This window comes from Teleopsis dalmanni, chromosome X (assembly GCF_002237135.1).
Source record: "Teleopsis dalmanni isolate 2A chromosome X, ASM223713v2, whole genome shotgun sequence".
Lineage (NCBI taxonomy): Eukaryota > Metazoa > Arthropoda > Insecta > Diptera > Diopsidae > Teleopsis > Teleopsis dalmanni.
The window spans coordinates 92,039,316-92,059,232 of record NC_051848.1 but is presented as its reverse complement, the minus strand read 5'-3'; the positions used below and the strand labels follow the sequence as shown (position 1 = coordinate 92,059,232).

The window sequence follows — 19,917 nt, the reverse complement described above, 5'->3', positions numbered from 1 at the left end:
CCGTATATAATTTGTTTGGACTGCAAGTGACAGGCTTAGAACTCGTGCCTGTCAAATTAGAAGCGATGACTAATCGTGTTTAACCACAAGAAGCCAAGGCTGCACAAACTTTCAATGGTCAAGTTCCAGGTTTTATTGTCACTTATTTTTATTTAATTAGTGACACCAACCAAAGCACTTGCCGTGCTTTAAATTAGAACGAGCTTATAAACTACAGCTTTATTTTTTGGAAACACAAGTTCAACGAATTGAAAGTTAACTTTTTGGGTTCGCCTATTCTTTATTTTTCAAAGCTACTCTTTTTGTAGAGACATATTGTACTGCATATTGTTTTACTTACTATATGTAAAGTTTGTCCTTTATTTCTTTCTTTGTTATTCGAAAACCCTTCTAATAATGTGTTATATTTATAATACTTCATAAATGTTAATCCATTTAATTATCTATTTTATTTTTTTCCCTGCATTCTGGAATGAGATTCCCAGTTTTGGACCTGCACGGTCCCCTGTTCAAACCTTACACCGTGGCTTTTGACCTACTGCAAGAAAAACAAAAAAGATGTTAAACTCGTAAAATAATTATGAAACAACAACTCTACACAAACATCAACTCTACTCAGTATCGTCTTCTATTGCCATCGGTTTAATTTTGTGGCTTTATTCGATTATAATAAAGGTAGACGCTTAACATAATCGGTTATTAAAAATCGTGTCTAAGTGATGTTTAATTTAAATCAAATAATAACTCTAATGAATTTAATTAAAATCGACCAAATGAGAATTTGAAACGTGTTTTTCATATTTGTTCAGTAATGAACATATATATTTAACAATAATTATATTTAAAGATCTTAAAATTGTGACCAATGTTAAATAATGAACATATTATATTTTTATCTTTATGCCAGGTTTAATCTCTGTACAAATATTGTAATGTTAGGTTACATTGTAATGTTAGGTTACACAAATTGTTCATACGATATGTGTATCATATTAATAGTTGAACCTAAATAAGTAATAGGTGCACTACATGTTATCATAAACCCAAACAAATGTAACGAATTAATATTATTGTAGCGAGTAGCGTAGATGCGTCACTGGATTTAATCTGATCATTGGATATTTAGGATATACGAACTATAATCTGAGCCTGTGCAGCACTTAAGCTTTTATTTAACACCGAATGTAAACTTTTTTTTATTATCAATGTAAATTATAAATCAATAAATAAAGTCCACTAAAAATAGAAATATAAATATTGTAATTGAAAACATAGAACACATGCTCAGTAAGATTATTATTATCACTTAATTCTTCAGATAATTTTAGGTCTAAAATTGTATATAAACGGTACAATTTGAAGTAATAAATCGGCATTGAACAAGTACTCAATTCTTTCATTGCAAGCTCATCATTTTCCGGACAATATTTGTTACGTTGCAAGTATATTAGAATAATGGAATACATGTACAATGAAATAATGGTTATTATCGGTAAATTATCGGTAAATTATCGGTAAATTTTTATTTATCCCAGCTAATCCAAGCTGAAAGCTCTAGCAGCCAATACTTATTCTCTTATTTTAGTTGTTATCGTTATCGTTCTCTTATCTTCTGTAATTAATTGTAATAAATAAATGAATAAATACTGAAATTAAATACTAATAAATTTTTGCAAGCAGTTTTTGACATATTCTGAATTTAATATTTTATGTATTTATGATTTCATGATTTCATATTTCGCTTCATATTGGATATTGATACCATACCCGTCTCAAAAAATGTTATTTTCTTGGATTTCCAACCACAAAGAATTATTTTTTGCATTTATACTGCATATTCTTACCTTTAGTATTGTTTTTATTTTTATATCTAAAAATTAGTTTGCAGAAATGACATACAAACATGAAATCTTATAGTCAATACAATTAAAGTCGAAACATCCAAAAATGTTGAAGAAAAATAACAAGAGAATCATTTTTAGTGAAGTTGAGTAGCACAAAGTGCGGCAAACTTTTCAACGAAATTATTTGTACAGGAAGTGAAACTTTTTATTAAAAAATTATTATGAAAAATTCTCCAAAAAAATATCTTTCAATTTTTTCAACTATTTGAAATGTTGAATTTTACACAAAAAAAAAAACAATATAAAACTTTTTTGAAATAGCAAAACTTAAGCGCCATTTTGCTGCACTTTAATGTCGCGTCCCATTTCTGCTAGAAAGTCTCTAGAATTTTGACATGGATGCGATGTTGCGGTGTTGCCGATGCCCTTAAACAATTTATGCTGCTGCATGTGCCCCCAACGAATAGGTCAAATATAAATTATTCAATCATGTTGATGATGATGACGATGAGGGAAAAAATGAAAAGAAGCAAAAACACACAAAAAAACAAAAAAAAAAGTTGAGAATGAAAAACATAAAAAACATTGCACTGCAAAAATGTCAAAAAATCGCATAAAAGAAGCACAAAAGTTTGTTTTCATTGTGGGTTCTATGGTGTACGGAGCGTACGTACATATGCGTGATTATATGAACTGCACAGTGCCCTACTCACACACACGCCGCGGTGTAGTGCGTCGCTGTCCCCGCTTGCTGCAGCCAGCAGCCTGCAGCTCACAGCTACTAAATGTGCACTAACATCACCTTTGCTTGTCTCTATTGGCTAACTTAGCGTATAAATTTTTATACAAAAATTGCATGTCAAAAAATGTGGAACATTTTAAGGTTGCCACTTGTGCGTATAAGCAACAAAATAAATTCAGAAAAAAAAACAAAACAAAAATCTTAGTCCCCTGCAAAGCGGAGCAAATCCTATGTGCCACCAAACGCTAAACGTGTAAATATGCATAGATGTGTTGTATGCATGTGTACGGTTGCCTGTGTGCGCTCATGTACGAGCGACGGTTAACAGTAGCTTTGAGGTTAAATTATGATTTTTTGCGCTTTCTTTTATTTAGTCTTTTTTTGTCTTTAGTTTTGTTTAAATAAAAATTTTTGCTCAAAACGCGAGAAAATAAGTGAATGAATTTGCACTAGCGCACACATACACACATCACTCCATTACACCACATAAGCACGGCTATGCAATAATTTTTGTTTATGCATGTATTGTATATTATGTGTTTGTGTGTGTGTGTTGGTACGCGTGAATGCATGACCATGACTAAGGATTTTTCTGTTTCTGTTTCTGTTTCTGTTTATGTTTTTGTTTTTGTTTATGTTTGACGCTGTTGCTGTTGCTATTGCTGCCGTTGTTGTTGGTGTAGTTGTACTTTTGTTAGTTTATTGACATAAATTAAATATTCATGTCCTGCGTCTAGGCTTAAGGAGCATTTTTTATGAAAATTGAATTTAAAATAATGTTGACGAAAAAATGAATAAATTTCATTAAAGGAACGTCGTTATTTTTTGTTTTTTGTTTTTTGTATTAAAAACTCAAAATGTATAATTTTTAGAATTCGTTTATGAATGATAATTAAGTTATTTTAATTTAAAGAAAAATTTCATTATTTAATTATCAAGCTAAACAAATTTGGTGATTGAATCAAGAACATTTGAACATGTTCTTAAGAATAAAAACTTGATCACAGTTTTCCTGTGGTTTGAAAAACACATCCTCAACACATCTAAATAAAGTAATTAATTCACATTGTGCTCGAAATACACCATATGAATTATCCTATTAAAAAGAGTTCATACCAACTGTCAAGTAAACTTTTCACCAAATCCGCGCCAATTTCCAATGTCCAGTTACAACATTCACATGCGCTTAGATGTGCTACGATATGGATTTGGGCAGTATAGAAAAGAACTTAGGAAGATTTTTTTCGATGGTAATAACCTTCCTCTGTGGCCAATCACTTTTACTGACCATGTATATATAACATACATATGTATTAACTTCTTAGGTTAGGTTAGATTAGGTTAAAGCTGCAATCCCAAGAACCCACTTAGACTTATTGGCTCATTATTACATCATATAAAAAACTTGAAAGTTTAAAAACCCAACTGTTGTCTTTGGCACCCAGATATCTAACTCGTCGCCATAGTCACACTTCTGACATTCTGCGTATCCAGAAACTTCCCACCGAGTTTCTACAAGCTCTTACAAAATCTTACAAAATTATTATTAAAATTTTAATTTCATTTATTAATTATATTTATTTAACTAAATAAATTTTATTAAATTTAAAATAAAAAAATAAACAAAGTAAATGTTACAAACATTTACAAACAACAAGAAATGTCAAAGCATGAAAGCTTTTGTTGAACAAAACACAAAGTACACGAGAAAAGCACAAAAAGCACAAAAAAAGTAACACAAAAAGTACAAAATATACAGCAGAAAGATCAATGCTCCGGTCCAATTAGTATAAAAGAACGCGCATTTGATGTGATCGAGGACTTGGATTTTCACTTTGAGAGTGACATGTACGCTGGCTTTTTCGGCATACTGGTCCATTAAACCAAAAATGGGCTCATTCAGTCAAAGTAGTATACACTTGGTCCATTTGGTCAAATTATTGAATTATTATGATTTATTTTTCTAACCTGGCTCATTCAGCCAAATTATTATATTTCTATGGCACAAAGTATCCGTCGTTTACGAAAGGAAAAGAGAAATCCAGGTCGCCACGAGGTCCTGTCAGGAGTCTTCTCAACACAAAAACAAAGCCAACTGCAGAAACATCGTTATCTTTTACAACAGTGATCTCGTGTACAATTCAGGTACTCAGGAGACATAAGTTCACCTCTATGATGTAATCACGCACGGGAATAATAATTTCTTCGATCTTTTCTTCAAGTTATAAAAATATTTCCTTTTTTTTTATCTGAATTATAATTATTATTTATTTGAATTATAAATGTATTTTGTTTGATACATATTGTTTTCTTGGATTAAATAAAGTATTTAATATAATATTACAAATCTACGCTTCTTTTTCTTAATCAAAACTGGACGACGGCTGAGGATGCCCCAGCAAAAATTATGTTTTTGAATGTCACCCCAAAAGTGTCGTTACAACGCCTATAATTAATGTATTCTAACCCATCACTCCTGGCTAAGGTACATTTAAACAACCATTTTAGTTTGTTATGAGAATTCGTAAAGAGGCTGCGAGGTCTTTCTAGTATTACTTGAAGAAAATCGTTGTTTCAATTCTTCATTACTCTTCCTTGAAATTGTTCCCGAATGTGAACTATTCGAATATATGGACAACAGTCCATATGGGTGTTAATATTTCTATATTGAGTACATAATCAGAGAATATAAGTTTGCTTATCTGCAATTATTTTGTCACATTTACTGCAACTGCTCTGATTTTTAATTTAATGGAAATATATTATCACTGAGATAAATACGCAAAAATATTTTGCGCTACTATAGCATTTTCAATTTCTTTTAAAAACAAACCTAAACTTTCTGCCCGGACTAAGAAAAAAATTAACTTTTGTTATTAACTAATCACTTCGATAGCAACAACATTCTTGTTACTACAGCAACAATATCAACAACAACAACAACAATAAAGGTAATCACACTCCCTAGTACCATCAATTAAGAGAAATTAAAAAGTTTTGCCTTTTAACATTTCCAATTTAACCCAGCGCTCCTCAGCATATAAAAATTACAATTCATTTGACCGAAATCCATTGATGAGTCACCGACCACTCAAATACCGAACAAAACAGTGGCGGATTTGCTCGACTGCGGTTAAGAATGTGAGCAATTTATTTAACGAGGTAAGAAAATTTTGATACTTTAATATTTTACCATTTTATAAGAAGAATAATTAAATTTTTTTTGTTTGCTTTAAGTAAAGTCCTTAATCATTTACTCAACAAAATTATATTATTATGGGAAAGTGAATGGTAGTGCATACGAGTGATTACTTCATCATCTGAAGACTATTCTGGATTCTGGATATGTAGAGATAGGCACTGGAACAACATTATTTACATCTTAAAATTTTTTTCATTATTATTTAATAAAATATATATTTAATATTATACATTCCATCATATAATATTAAAGTAGTATATTTATTTATTTAATGTATTAAATATTTTAATATGTTTATAATTTTAATTTATTTAGTAGAAATTAAATTAAGATAAAGGTCTATACATTAGGGATTACCTTTGAGATTTTATAATGCAAATATTATCAGTATTTTGTAGAGTCTTTCAGACGAAAGTGATTGTCTTTAGGAAATCCACAGCTTGTTTAAGTGTGGATGATGTATTTGGTAGGAATATTCACATCTAGGAGGGTTTTTGACTGCTACACTTCTCTAAACGAAATGTCGACGCAGCTCAATATTTCCCTAACCTGGGTTTCCGGTCACAGGGATATTTTCGGCAATCGCAAAGCAGACCTCAGGACTTCAATCGGAACACTTAAGTAATCTGGGCATATTGTCAACATCATGCAAACTGTTACTGAGTTCTTTCTGTTATAAAATTTTTAATAAAAGATGCGAAGACTGAACGATATGCAGGCATCTGTATGCAATCTGTGCACGGTCTGACAAAGAGAAATCAAAAATTTAAATTGAGAATAGAGATATCAGTCTTTTGGTAGATTTGCTTACATGTCACTGTAAACTAAGCAACCATGCCAGAAGATAAGGTCTCCCTTTCAATCAAACCTGTCGCAGCTGTGGAAAAGGCGATGAAAGTGCCACTCATCTACTATGTTTTCTCCAGCTCATGTACGGCGGCGATTTAAGACTTTAAGAACCCCCTTTCTTGAGGATCTTGATCAATCACAAAACCTGACACTGAACATATATACGGTAACGCAATGGGTCAATAGGCCTGAGTGGATCCCCTAGGGATCGTTGTTATAACCTGATGTAACATATCAATATTTGCTAAAATGTTGCATTACTGAACAAAATTTCTAACATGCATAAATCAACCAATTCCTTTCATCTACATTTAAAAGTTCACTTAAAAATATAATTGCAATTCAAACGAGAATTTAAGTTAATCTTGATTAAAATCAGATTCCCTTAAAACTACTGCAATCTCAATAATGTTTAATGTACCATTAATCTGGTAGAGTTTAATATATAAACGTACTATCAATTAACAGTTTGACATTTTCGCAGATACATGTTTTAGTACTACTTCTAGGAGTAACAATATTTTTAAATGTGTTTGTAGTAAAAGTTCTATGCCATACTACACGCCTGTAAAGCGTTGCAATCTTTGAACTAAGATAGATATATAGTATTTAGAATAAAAACTGCCACATATTGTCTTATAACGGCACTCCTCATATCTTATAAATTATTTTTTTTATTCTTTTGGGCACAGAACTTCTTTCCACTGCTTTTCAGTACCTCAATACTGTTGGATGCTATATGACTAATGCTATTGGACATGTAATCTGTGATGGCAAGTTCATCTTTTCTACACTTTCGAAGATACCAATAAATAGCGACTACCGCTCACTTTCGCTAGTTAGCATTTACGTGAAGGAATGTGATTACAATGACAAGCTTATAGCCTTAAACTTGTTTGATAACTAGTTTTAGCAACTATGTTAAAAGTTAAACATGTTTAATTTAATTTGTTGTAAAAAGCTGTAAATAAAAGATTAAACAGAATCAGCTGTTTGCTTTAGAAGGTTTCAAATGGCATATACGACCTAAAATATAAAGTTTGTAAGATTACTCCTTCTTCTTCTTCTAGGTGCCTTGTCCGCTTCGAACGTTGACTAACATGATTGCGATTTTGACTTTATCTACAGCCTCTCGAAAAAGTGATCTTGTACTTTTATTGAACCACTGACGTAAATTCTTCAGCCATGAAGGTCACGGTTAATTTCAGTAGTTCGTACTTTTCCGGATGCCTCAGAATATGACCAAAAAACTCCAGCTTACGGCGTTTTACTGTCTCTAATATTTTTATCTCTTTGATGACACCTCGAAGTACCACTGTATTTGAAATTTTTTTGTTTAGCTTATTTTCAGCACACGTTGATAGCACCACATATCAAAAGCCTCGAGCTGATTCATCGTATAGAGTATAGAGAATATATAGCATCGCAGAATTCTTATTCTGAGCGGTAATAACAGCTGATAGACCTTGCTTTTTAAATTCGGACACATATTTCTTTACTATTATCCCATTGCTCATTAAGCTGACATCCCAAGTAGTTGTACTTATCGGTTCTTTTTATGGCTGAACCAAATACGGTCAATTTTCTTCCAGAAATAGATCGTTTGCTTACCACCATATATTGGATTTTACTGCAATTTAATTTTAAGCTTTATTCTCTGTACTTTAATGCAACAGCGTCTAAAAGGTTCTGTAAGCTCTCTACTGAGTCGGAAAAAAGTACTGTATCTTTGGCGTACGTCAAATTGTTGATAAGTACCTTGTTATCCATAATTTCATCTGCCGCATCGTGTAGTGCTTCTTTGAAAAAATCTCTCCGAGTATATATTGAACAGTAATGGTGCCAGAATGCACCCTTGGCGAACCCCGCGCTTTATTTCTACTTCTACTTATTTGTCCCTCGAGTTTTGGATAAATTCTGTTATGTATAATTCGGAGGAATATCTTTAACATCATCAAGCTGACTATTTTAAAATCTGCATGTTTTTGGTGCTGCTTTCTTTGGAGTCATAATAAACGTAGATTGAAGCCATCTGTATTTTTGGTGTCTGACCTGTATTATAAATTTTATTAAAAAATGTTGTTAAATTACGTATGCCATTATCTTTAAATAACTTCACCAATTCTGTTGGTATTTGGTCAGAAACCACCGTTTTTTGTATTTGCACCATCAATTGCTTTTTGCACTTCATCCAAGGTTATATGCGGACCTGAATCAGCTCTTAGATCGGGTGTCACAAATGATCGGTTGCTCGCAAATCGAGTTTGAATATAGCTGTCCTACATGCGAAATGTTTCGTCTTTTTCTGTTATGTATTTACATTCGTTATCCATAAGTGTGCTTCTCTTTCTCCTATTAGATGTCGTCATATTTCTAATTTTCTTGTGCAAGTTAAATAAATCGTATCTTCTTTGATATCCCTCTATCTCCTCACATTCCTTTTTGTGAAACTCTTCTTTTGCTTTTCTAATAAGAACACGTAAAGATCTGTGTATTTCCTTATATTTTTATACCGATTTCTTTCGTCCATTAATGACAGGATTTCATCTGTTAAGATTGTAGGATTGCTATTGACCTTGAAATTTTATAGCTGCAGTTCCTTTTACACTATATATCGTTCCTTCCGAGTAAGAAACTTTGAGATAACTAAAATCATGTACAAGTCGAAGCCATTTTACAAATTTTGGAATTTTTTGGACTGAAAGTGTCCAATCTTTTAACAGCTTTTGAGGGGAAACTTTTTAATTAAGTATTTGTAAAAGAAAATGTTTTGTTGTTCTATTTTTCCACAACAAAAGAACAAGATTTGTTTGATTTTTCGTTTCAATCAATTCTTTTACTTTCGGCTGCTATAGATATATGTGAGAGAAAGCCTTTTAATGATTGAGAGAGCTGCTTGAAAGCTGTAGCTAAATTGTATATTGACTTAAGACATACATATGCCTGTATTGTATATATAATATGAACTAAGAACTTAAATTAAGCTTGCTTAAGTAGTTTTGTTGTTATCTTTATACATCAACATATACAATAAAGAGAATAATTTATGAGCAATGGTCATATATAATGCCTCATTGACAGAAGTCCGCCACAGTTTAACATAGTCGAATTCATTAGAAAAGCAAGCTCATTAATCACTTCAGATAAATTAAAACTAATTGGCAACACAAATGCTGCCAAAAAGTTTACTTTCTCTATAACAATAACAACAACAACTACAACAACTACAACAACAACAAAAAGAGCCACAGTAATAAAAACATAGAAGAAGTGGAACTACAAACTTCTGATTCAATTCGAAATTTAAGTTTGTAGGTAAAGCAACTCTCGCAGCTCTGGCAACTTCAACACCAAACACTAGCGAACTAATCAAAAGTGAAAACTGATGCAAAGGACGAAAGCACCTGCGAAGAGTTTCTCGTCGCGCTTGCCGGCAGCAGGAGGCTTCCGTCTGCTACGCGGAAGAAGGATGAGGTCGGTTGATTATGTGTAATTGGTGTATGTACATAAGCTCGTTGCAGTCCAGCATTGCAATAGTGCAGCACTGTTACACTGCAACATTGCATCACTAAACTTAAAACTTAAAAGTATTTACGAATTTTTTTCTTTAGTCTCAATGTGGAATTGAAAGTGGCAACGACAGGTGAATTCGAAAAATCGTCCTTCGGCCGTCGTCCGTCGTCTTTCGTCCGAAAGTGGTGAGCCAATTCCGTAACTTGTAAATTGTAATTGGAACAACTTGTGTGTTGTTTTCACTGCAATGTTGTTTTTCGAGTTTTAAAAATTAATTCAGCGGAATTGCTTTAAATCTTTAATGCATCCTGTTGTTTCCTTGCTACACTACTTACCTCTAGTGAAAGTAGTTCAGTGACACTATTTCTTAATGATTTTAAGTTGTGATAACAATAAGTATAATTTCCATGAAAAGGTTGAATTTGATAACGATCAGATTAAAATACAAATACTGTAAAAAGGACCTTATAAAAATAGATATTTGAATTGAGGTCGTGTAGTACACAAATGGACATTTAAAGTGGCAATAGGTACATAAATAAGCAACGAACAAACGAATATAACGGTGATCTCAGCGATCAACAAAAGGTTAATGGCTTTGTCTGTCTCTGTCTCATCTGATAAACTAAGTTCACTGCAATTACTGTTGATAATACGACAAGGTTTAAGGACGATTAAGGACGAGATCATACACGGTGAACAACATGGCTTCTGAAATCCATGATCACTGCACATTTCATCAAAACTATACGTGACTCAATGCAGTTCAGCCAAAATCGTTATTGAAATTCATGAAATTTGGACTGACCGTCTTAAAAAAAATACCTTGGCGCATTTTGCGTGAACAGTTCGGGAGTTTTATGAAGGTCCACATATATCCAGTGCACAAAATAATCAATATTATTAAAAAAAAACATGATAAAATATTAACTATATAAAATTTATATATTCGTCTTTAAAGTGGATTCCACTGAGTGTAATACAACTAAGTCGGCGCTTAACCCCATCGGTCATATGTTTTTCGTAGATTCATTATAAAGTGCCGATATAACCTTTAACTAAGTTTCAGCGATGTCTTTTTTGCATATCACGTCAAAATCGATTTAAAATACCTCCGTCAAAGTTGTAATTTTAGCTTCAAGTGCAAAAAAAATGGCATGTGACCATGTCAGTAATCATATTCGTTGAGTTCACGCAAAGAAAAAGACAGCTTTGTGTCATCGTAGAGCACTCGAAAGTAGATTTGTTAAAATAACTGATGGGGAATTTTAAGCTTTAATATGAAGCAGGTCTTTCGCACCTTATACGCGTTTTCAATTTTAAAATGAATGTTCTGAAGGAAATAAAATATTTGTGACGGGGCATCTATTGGTATTCACATGCGTTATTAAGAGCGTTTTGTGAAGGTAGGAACCATGTGTAACGCTTGTGTAGTCATAACGAAAGACAGATTGTGCCAGACGCCTTAACTCCACTTCTATCCCTCCATATGTCATGAAAATTGGAAAATACAACCACAACTGATAAACTCAACTGTGTATAGACGATTATGTGTTTCATTGAAATTTATTCATATTTTTGGGGTATTAGCAAGGAAAGTGAGAAGGTATTAACTAATTGATATTAGATTTATTGATAAGTGAGAAGCATCTTTTCGTCTTATGAATAAAAAGTGAGAAGATGTATACGGCTTGAATTTAGATTTAGATTTTGCCTGTTATATTGCAAAACTAGCCAAGAATCACTTTTGTATTCGTAAATTCAAAATTTTTTAGGATAACTTTTTCTCCCAGATCTACTTTTACTACAGTTTCATTTTCGATTAGTTAAATCTACAACATTCGAGATTAATTTAGATTGTCAACTTTTGTATAGCTACCAAATAATTTTGGAATTACCCTGAAGTCTAGAATTGCCAATCGAAAGCGACATTATAGACCGTATATCGTTTTCATGGTTTGAAAATTGTTCAAAATGATTCAAAATTGTTCAAAATTGATCGTTGACATCGTTCTTTTCTGGGCTAATATTTATGCAAATGGAAAGGCAATTTTTGTGAAAGTCAATTTTTTTTCTTAATTTTTGGCTAAGTTGTTGGACATACTCTAAATTTCAGTTGTGGATCCGTATTCATAAAATTCAAATTCACCTCAATTTGAAACTTTTCAAGGTTTATTAAATGATCCAATCACCTTTAAAATTTTCGCATTTTTTACGCAATTATTAATAATATATTTATATTGAAATGCTGAATATTTTATTGGAATTTCATGCTTGCTTCGTATTAAAATATTTTTAATAATATTCGTAAATATTTTATAAATTTTAAATACATTGAAATGATTTACCTATTCATGCCAGTATATACATACATACACAGGAATACATATATAAACGTACATATTGTGCTAAAATCGTTAAATAAGCTATTTATTTTCATAAACGAAAAATTCTTTAACTCACCAACAACATCCAAATATCCAACTTGGCTCTTCATTGGATCCGTATTTATCTGACACATATACCAGCCCTTATCCGATTCCTTAACATCACGAATCCTCAATATCCAGGCACGTTTTTCAGCGTGAGTTATGCTCATTCGATGGTTTTTGGTTATTACGTGATTTTGTATCGTTAAAATAGTTTGCGTATCGACACGTAACCACGCAATCTAGTTTACGTAAGCGTAAGGAAAGAAGAAAAAAAATGGAATAAAATAAAATCAAGTAAAATAAATTGGAATAAAATGAGCAGAAAACATTTTATAAATGGAAAATTGCTTGTAAATAGAAAAACAAAAATCCAATCCAAAAATAAAATGGCTGAATGCGAGTAAATCGAAAAAGAACGCCAAACACAAAGGAACGTAAATTATTTCATAGTTTGTTTCATGCTACAGAGATACGGATAAAAAAGCATTTTATGTGCGTTTATTAAGATAAATCGGTTTTTTGAATAGGGTCAGCACGGCTCATAAAAGTAGTAATGCACTCTCGCAGATACGGAAGATACGGGAGATACGGGAACACGGAGCCCGTGCATTTAAGCAGAGCGTATGAGGCGCGCCACGGCGCAACGTTCACTTCGCTAATGTCCTGAGCGTTTGTGTATTGTTGCATGTAAGTTGAAATCCTTTTAAAGGTAAAATCGCTTTTCCATATAACTTTTATCAATAAAGTTAAAGCACCGCTCTACCGAGTTGTTTAATGCGAAATTCGTAATGGAAATGAATTAAACAGCAGGACGTGACACTCCTGACGCATATGGAAATTCGCCACATATTGTTATACACGTGGAAGAATGCGTAATTATGGGTCAACTCCATACCTACGCATAAACAGATTTAATTGCACAATTAGTTTCTAGTTTTCTTCAGGACTTAAGACATTTAAGTGCAATTCAAGAAAAAATTGTCGGTTAATATTCACTTTAAATAGAAGAGAAAGCAAGAGGTATCATTATAGATTATACAGACTGCAGACTAAAAAACTACAAAAATGCACTCTTACGGTTTTAAATGCGAATGTGATTTAGAAGATACCATATATAAAGTATTATCATACAAGATATAATGTATTTTCTACGGGTCGCATTTAGTAACCCTATCCCTAACTTATGTTGTATATAATCTGACATTAACTTTATCCCTGTCCTATGTCTTATAAAGTCTGATACTTACTCTATTCCTATGCTATGTCTTATCCAGTCTGATATATAATTTCTTATCTATATATTAAATGTGACCTCAATGTACTTTCCAGTTGTGCGTTAGAGGAACCCTCTCCCTATTCTATGTATTATTCAGTTATTCAGATATTTACTGTATTCCTTTTCTGTCTTATCAAAATGTTAAATGTAAACCTAGGTATCTTTGCCGCCTCTTTATCAGTACTCTACAGTTTTCTAGTACGCACTCTAGCCACTTAGTTACTTCATTTCAGAATTCACAAACAAGCGATTTGATGAGTAACACACAGATTCGATGTCTATTGAGCATGCAGTGTTAGGTCACTTTACATTGGTCTTGTACAACATATTTCGGTGCTTTATTTTCTTCCTAACACAGCTAACTAAGAGCAATTTGGTCAGCTTCCTTAATGCTGCAGAACTTTCTCTCATGCTCTGTTTAAACATATACTGCAATAAGGAACAGGCCGTATCGTTGCCATTAAGACTCACGTTAAGGAGAGCTGACTGTGTATTATTTTGAATTCTGTATGTCCAGGACTTTATTGATTGATCAAATAAAACTTTCTACATTTTTTAATAAGCTGTGTTAAATTTAATTGACTTCAAGTAGCAGAACATAAATCAGAGCACACAATATTTATTAAAACATCGAATATCTCTGCCTTTCCCATGGATTAAGTATACTATTTTTGATTGACATCATTTAGAGTGATTTAGAGAAAACGCCTGTTTTGCTGGATAAATGCCATAACTCATTATCAAGCTGAAGCAGATGGTGGATATCAATTTAATAAATTTTTTTATTAATGTAAATACATGTTTCATAATGTAAATACATGTTTCATAATGTAAATACATGTTTCATTTAACTATGACTAGTTCAAGTGCAGTGACCTATCAAGCAGTTTTGTTATATTTTACAACACATTTTACAAATGCCAAGTTGCAAAAGGTTTAGTGCTCATTTAGAAGATATCTAAATTATTATTAGATTACTAATTCGGGAGTAGATCTGAAGACTTAATTCGTTCAAGCCTCCTTAAAAGACCAGATGTATTAGACAGATGGTGCGCTGTCTCCTTTGGGTATTGTTGTAGCCATTTCTGATGCTTTACCGCAAACTTTTGTGTTACAGCATCTACAGATTCAAACTTCAAGCTCCGATGGAGGTCAGTATTCCTAATGAACCACGAAGCGTTCATCTAAAACTTTATTGAATTTTTTCTGGTTTTGTAGCATTTTGAGTGCCAACTGCAAGGCTTTGGCATATGAAGGCTTTTATACTTTTGTGTTAATTTAGAAACTGTCGAATGTTTTCAATTTTCAGTGGCTGGCTTACTATTTTGATTATCTTTCTAAACGAATTTGTGTCCCATCTCAGCTCTTTGGCTATAATGCATCCTCGATAGTTAGCTGGATGAAGTTCGCCACAATCGCAGCATTTTGGTAATTTACTGAATGATGCCAATAATGTGAAGCGTACATAGCTTCATTTAAATGCTGTAGTCAATGGCAACTCGAAGGGGAACAAAGATCTTAGGAAGAGCCTTTCTCTCAAATAGTACTACTGCTGCATTATCATTATATGGCAGCATCCAAACTTCTGTAGCATTCAGAATGAGAGCTTTATACTACAGTTTTCTATTGAACTAATAATATCATCTATTGGCAATGTTAATTCTTTATCTAATCTCTAGAATACCACCGTTGTTGTTAGTTAAGAGAAACCGCTAGATCTTAACAGTCTAGTGAGCGTATATTCGTATTATATTGCTGATATGATAGCACACCCATCTGTGTTTCTCAACTTTTAATTTAGTAATAAAAGGACATTAAAGTAACATATTGTACATTGCTAAACTATTGTATATAGTGTTCTAATGTTAAAAAATTTAAATATTAGTGACGGTGGGCTAAGTCGTCTTCCTAACATTTGTTATCTGAAACTCACAATCGTATGGAACTTTTGACAAAACTTCACTAATGCAAATATTGCGCCTGCCATTATGACGTGGACGCAACAAGGTGTTAATGCGTTTATCAATAGGGAACTATAAGTTCAATATGTACTTGTAGCTTTTGAGTTCACTAAATATATAAATTTTCACAAATCGTCCTAAAAGCATACAATGAGTGGATTGGGCTATTTGGAACAAAATAGAAGTTGATTTCATTTTTATAAGTTTTCATCAATAGCGTTAATGTGTTAAAAATTCAAAATCCAAGCACACTCAAACATCATGCGAATAACACGTGAACATCACGCGAACATCACGCGAACATCACATAAATTAAACTTATACGAGCATTTGACATATATTACCTTATAAGTTTGTAAATTATCGACAACGCACTGCAGTACCGCTTCACGTCCCACTGGTATAGTGACATTCTGCAGAGGTGCACCGAACTTGGGCAAATCTAAAAATACAAAAGCAAACACAAAATGAATGAAAAGCAGAGTCAAAATTAATATAAACAAATTAGTGAGCACTTAATTAATTATGCAATATTTACACGCTCTCGTAGGCACACAGTACATAATTTATATGAAATTACATTTTAATTTAATTAAATTAGTTTATTAAAAATAATCTGTGGTAAAAATCATAGAAACTCGTTCACACTCTCCATTCAATGCAAACGCTCTCGTACTAATTAAGCACGCTTCCTTCGCTAAGCGATAACCTGTGTATGTGTGTGTGCGCGCCTAAAATAATGCTATCGAATTTACATCAATTAGTAATGTGGTAATGTTGACTGGCGCATTTGTGTGCTCATTCCTACATGGAAATCGTGAATGACTCTTCAAATGTCTAAAGCCATAATAGCCACTTAAACGACATATTTACAGAATTTTATGAGCATTTATGTTCAATACGCCAATGACAAAATTATTCGCTACACCAGTATTATCAAGTGGATGAGTGAAATGGGATGGGAATGGCAATGCGAATGGGGAGACGAAGAAAAGAAAAGGAAAGGAAAGGAAAGAAGAGAAACAATGCACAACTGTTAAGAGTATGTTGTGTTTTGTGTGTACTTTGTAGCATAATTGTGGGCGCATATAAAAGGGACTTATACGCTTCGTTGATTTAATGTGTTACGAATCAATCGAAAAGTCGATTGCTGCTAATGAAAAATAAATAAAAAAAACAAAAAGAAGAAAATGTGTGAATTGCTGTGCGGAAGGACTAAGCTGATGTCTATCAGCGATTAGTAAGCGTTGAGCCTACTAAAGACACCGAAAATTATCGAAAACTTGTGAACAGCAAATGTGTATTTCTCCTCCTACCTCCTTCCCCTTCTATATGTAAATGGAAAATATATTGAACTGAGAATATGTTAATATTCGGAAATGTCACAAAACAACGTCAGTTAATTTTCAATGCCAGCAGTAAGCGAGTGACAATAAATAACCGACTTCCTTAAGTAGGAATAAATGATTCTTCGTTTCGCGCTCTAATATAGATTATTTTTTTATCCGCATTCACTTTTAGCTAAACAAGGTCCTAGTTGCCATGATACGCATATCGGGAAAATTGCAACTTTTTTATAATATTGAGTAATGAATCTAAATCAATAATAAAAATAAAAAACCTGTTCATATTTTGAAAATTTTTCTTTAATTAACGGGTAATGACAGTATTCAAATATAAGCACTTTTAATTGTTTTTAAAATTATGAAAAAAAAAATAGCTTTATCTTAAAAGTATATATATGCATGAAGTATATAGTTTAGAGGATCACTCTTTATTATTTGAACATAATAAAGAAAAAAACTGACTTCTCGTTGAAAATTGCTTTAATGCTACTCGAAACATTCTCCTTTGTCTCCTTTATTTTTGCATGCGTTCGAATCATTTGTCGGAACATTTTTTCCAATCTTCTTCACAACACCTTCACAACATGGCATTTAAATCTTCCTCCGATAATAGTCATTGTCCACGCAGTTTATTCTTGACGTTCGAGAACAAGAAGAAACTTTGTTCAAATAGTCAGTTGTTAGTTGAGATGTGTTAGCACTCGTATTGTCTTGATGGAGATGGAGAATGATTCGACGGTGTTTGTTTGTTTTTCGTATTTCACTGAAGACTTCCGGATGGTTGTAACAAATAGTTCTATAACATTCGAAATTGACCGTTTTACGTTCCTGTAATGGTACTCGTATAGTTGCCACATGATCAGTTTTCCCGAAAAAACAAGCGACCATTTGTTTCGAAGTGCTTCGAGCGCGAAAATATTTTGTTGTGTTTGATTCGTCTTGAAACAGTCATACCTACCGCCATATGGCTACAGCATATACGCGTGTCCACGATTCGTCACCTGTTACTAGCTTATAATCGTATATGTTTGTTGAAGCATCATCATTGTACTTCTTGAATATTTGTGTACATCGCACTAATCGATACGATCATCTTTTTGAGATTTTGTCAAATAATGGGAAATGGGATCCAATGAGAAGATACCTTTCTCACGAATAAGTGATCGTGCAGTATTTCAGACGAGTACATTCTGATGGAACTAATGCCTAGACTTTCACCTCAATCTCAATCTCATAGTATGTCTCATCATGCTTTACTCGTATCACTTTTTGCACAGCATCAATGTTTTCTGGCACAACAACTGAACAACTGGTTTTGGACGACCTTTACGAGTTTCGTGATTTTCGTCAGTGAGTGAACGGCGGCCAGGATTAAAATCATTGTACCAGTGACAGTGTTTCACAGTAGCAAAGAAAGAAGCTTTATTGCAAAATTTGGAAGTAAGTTGATAGATGAACTCCTGCCGTGATACTCGTAGTCCACGTCAAAAGTCGTAATAACGTAATAAAACATCGCATGAAAATTTTCTCGCTATAAATGCATTCACTTTACAAATCATTGTAAATAACACAAATAACTCTCTTTTGACAAATATTCTAAGTTAGGTTATGTGAAATAATGTCAAACTTTCGTATGGAAATGTCAGATCACACTTGACAACAATCAGTGTTGCCAAGACTCAAAATATAAGCAGTCACCCTAAGATATCACCATTTCAAAATTGGTAGAAAATGCTAATTCTCAAAAGCTTATCGGTTCGTATTCCATAGAATCTGTATCTCCGAGACATGAGTACTTTGAAGTCAAAAACAGTTCCACTGGAAAAAGACTGTCCCATATACCATATATGGTACATTCAATAATAAAATTGTATTTATTTAAAAAAGCGTTATTTGCATTGATATATTTGGAACATTTCTGAAGAAATCCACCGCTGCACTAATCATCCAGTATAAATGCATACTTTTTTGTTATTGTATTACATTAATTTATCGAATCCTTTAGTTGAAAACTAACAATTTATCAAGTCTTAGAGCTAAAATAAATATTTTATTTTATTTTTCAATACACTGTACTTGATTATCACGTAATTAGTAGCCTTTAAACATAATTTGACAGAGATATGTATGGGCGCATAATATTATTGCCTACAATTTTTGCAGTTGGAAGCAGTTTCCCATAGCGCCAACTCATAGGGTCAGCATGGTTTTATATTTGTATTACATAGAAACACTTTATTATGAAGTCTTACTTTTGATTTAGGACTAATAATTTTTAATTTTGCGTGTATTAGTTTTTTAGCTACATGATTTTTCCGTGCTAATCATCAGTCTAGTGTTACTCCTATATAACTGACAACATTTTTTTGGTGAATGGTTTTTCATTGATAATCAAAACCGTGCTTAACCTCCTTTTAGAGTAAACTTAATTTGATTGCCATTAGTTTTATTAACTCTTTTCCTCTACTTTATTTGTATAAATACTCAGCGAATGTGGAAGTGTCCAATTTGCGTAGGTAAGTATCTAGTGTATATTGTCCTAATATACTTTCTTACCTAACATTGACGATCATGCACACGAAATGCCCTGCGAGAATTATGGACTTAAACCATACAAAAGACTTTTTAAGCAAACGTTCTCAAATGTCAGTACGACAGCTAGGACAAACCACAGAGAGGTATTGTTTGTTTCCAAATGCTTTTCTCACATATGAGACAATGCTAAGTATCTGTCGATATTGTGCTATGCTTT

At 32.7% G+C, this 19,917-nt stretch overlaps 1 protein-coding gene across 1 annotated transcript in view; it reads right to left on the bottom strand.

Annotated features, from left to right (window-relative positions):
- LOC119687972 (neurotrimin) overlaps positions 1–19,917 on the bottom strand; it is a 114,901-nt gene that overhangs the window by 81,092 nt on the left and 13,892 nt on the right. Inside the window, exons 2-3 of the mRNA XM_038102544.1 lie at positions 16,164–16,261; positions 12,614–12,821 (exon numbers count right to left, since the gene is read on the bottom strand). Of these exons, the coding sequence (XP_037958472.1) occupies positions 12,614–12,821; positions 16,164–16,261 (306 nt within the window). The remainder of the gene's footprint in view (positions 1–12,613; positions 12,822–16,163; positions 16,262–19,917) is intronic.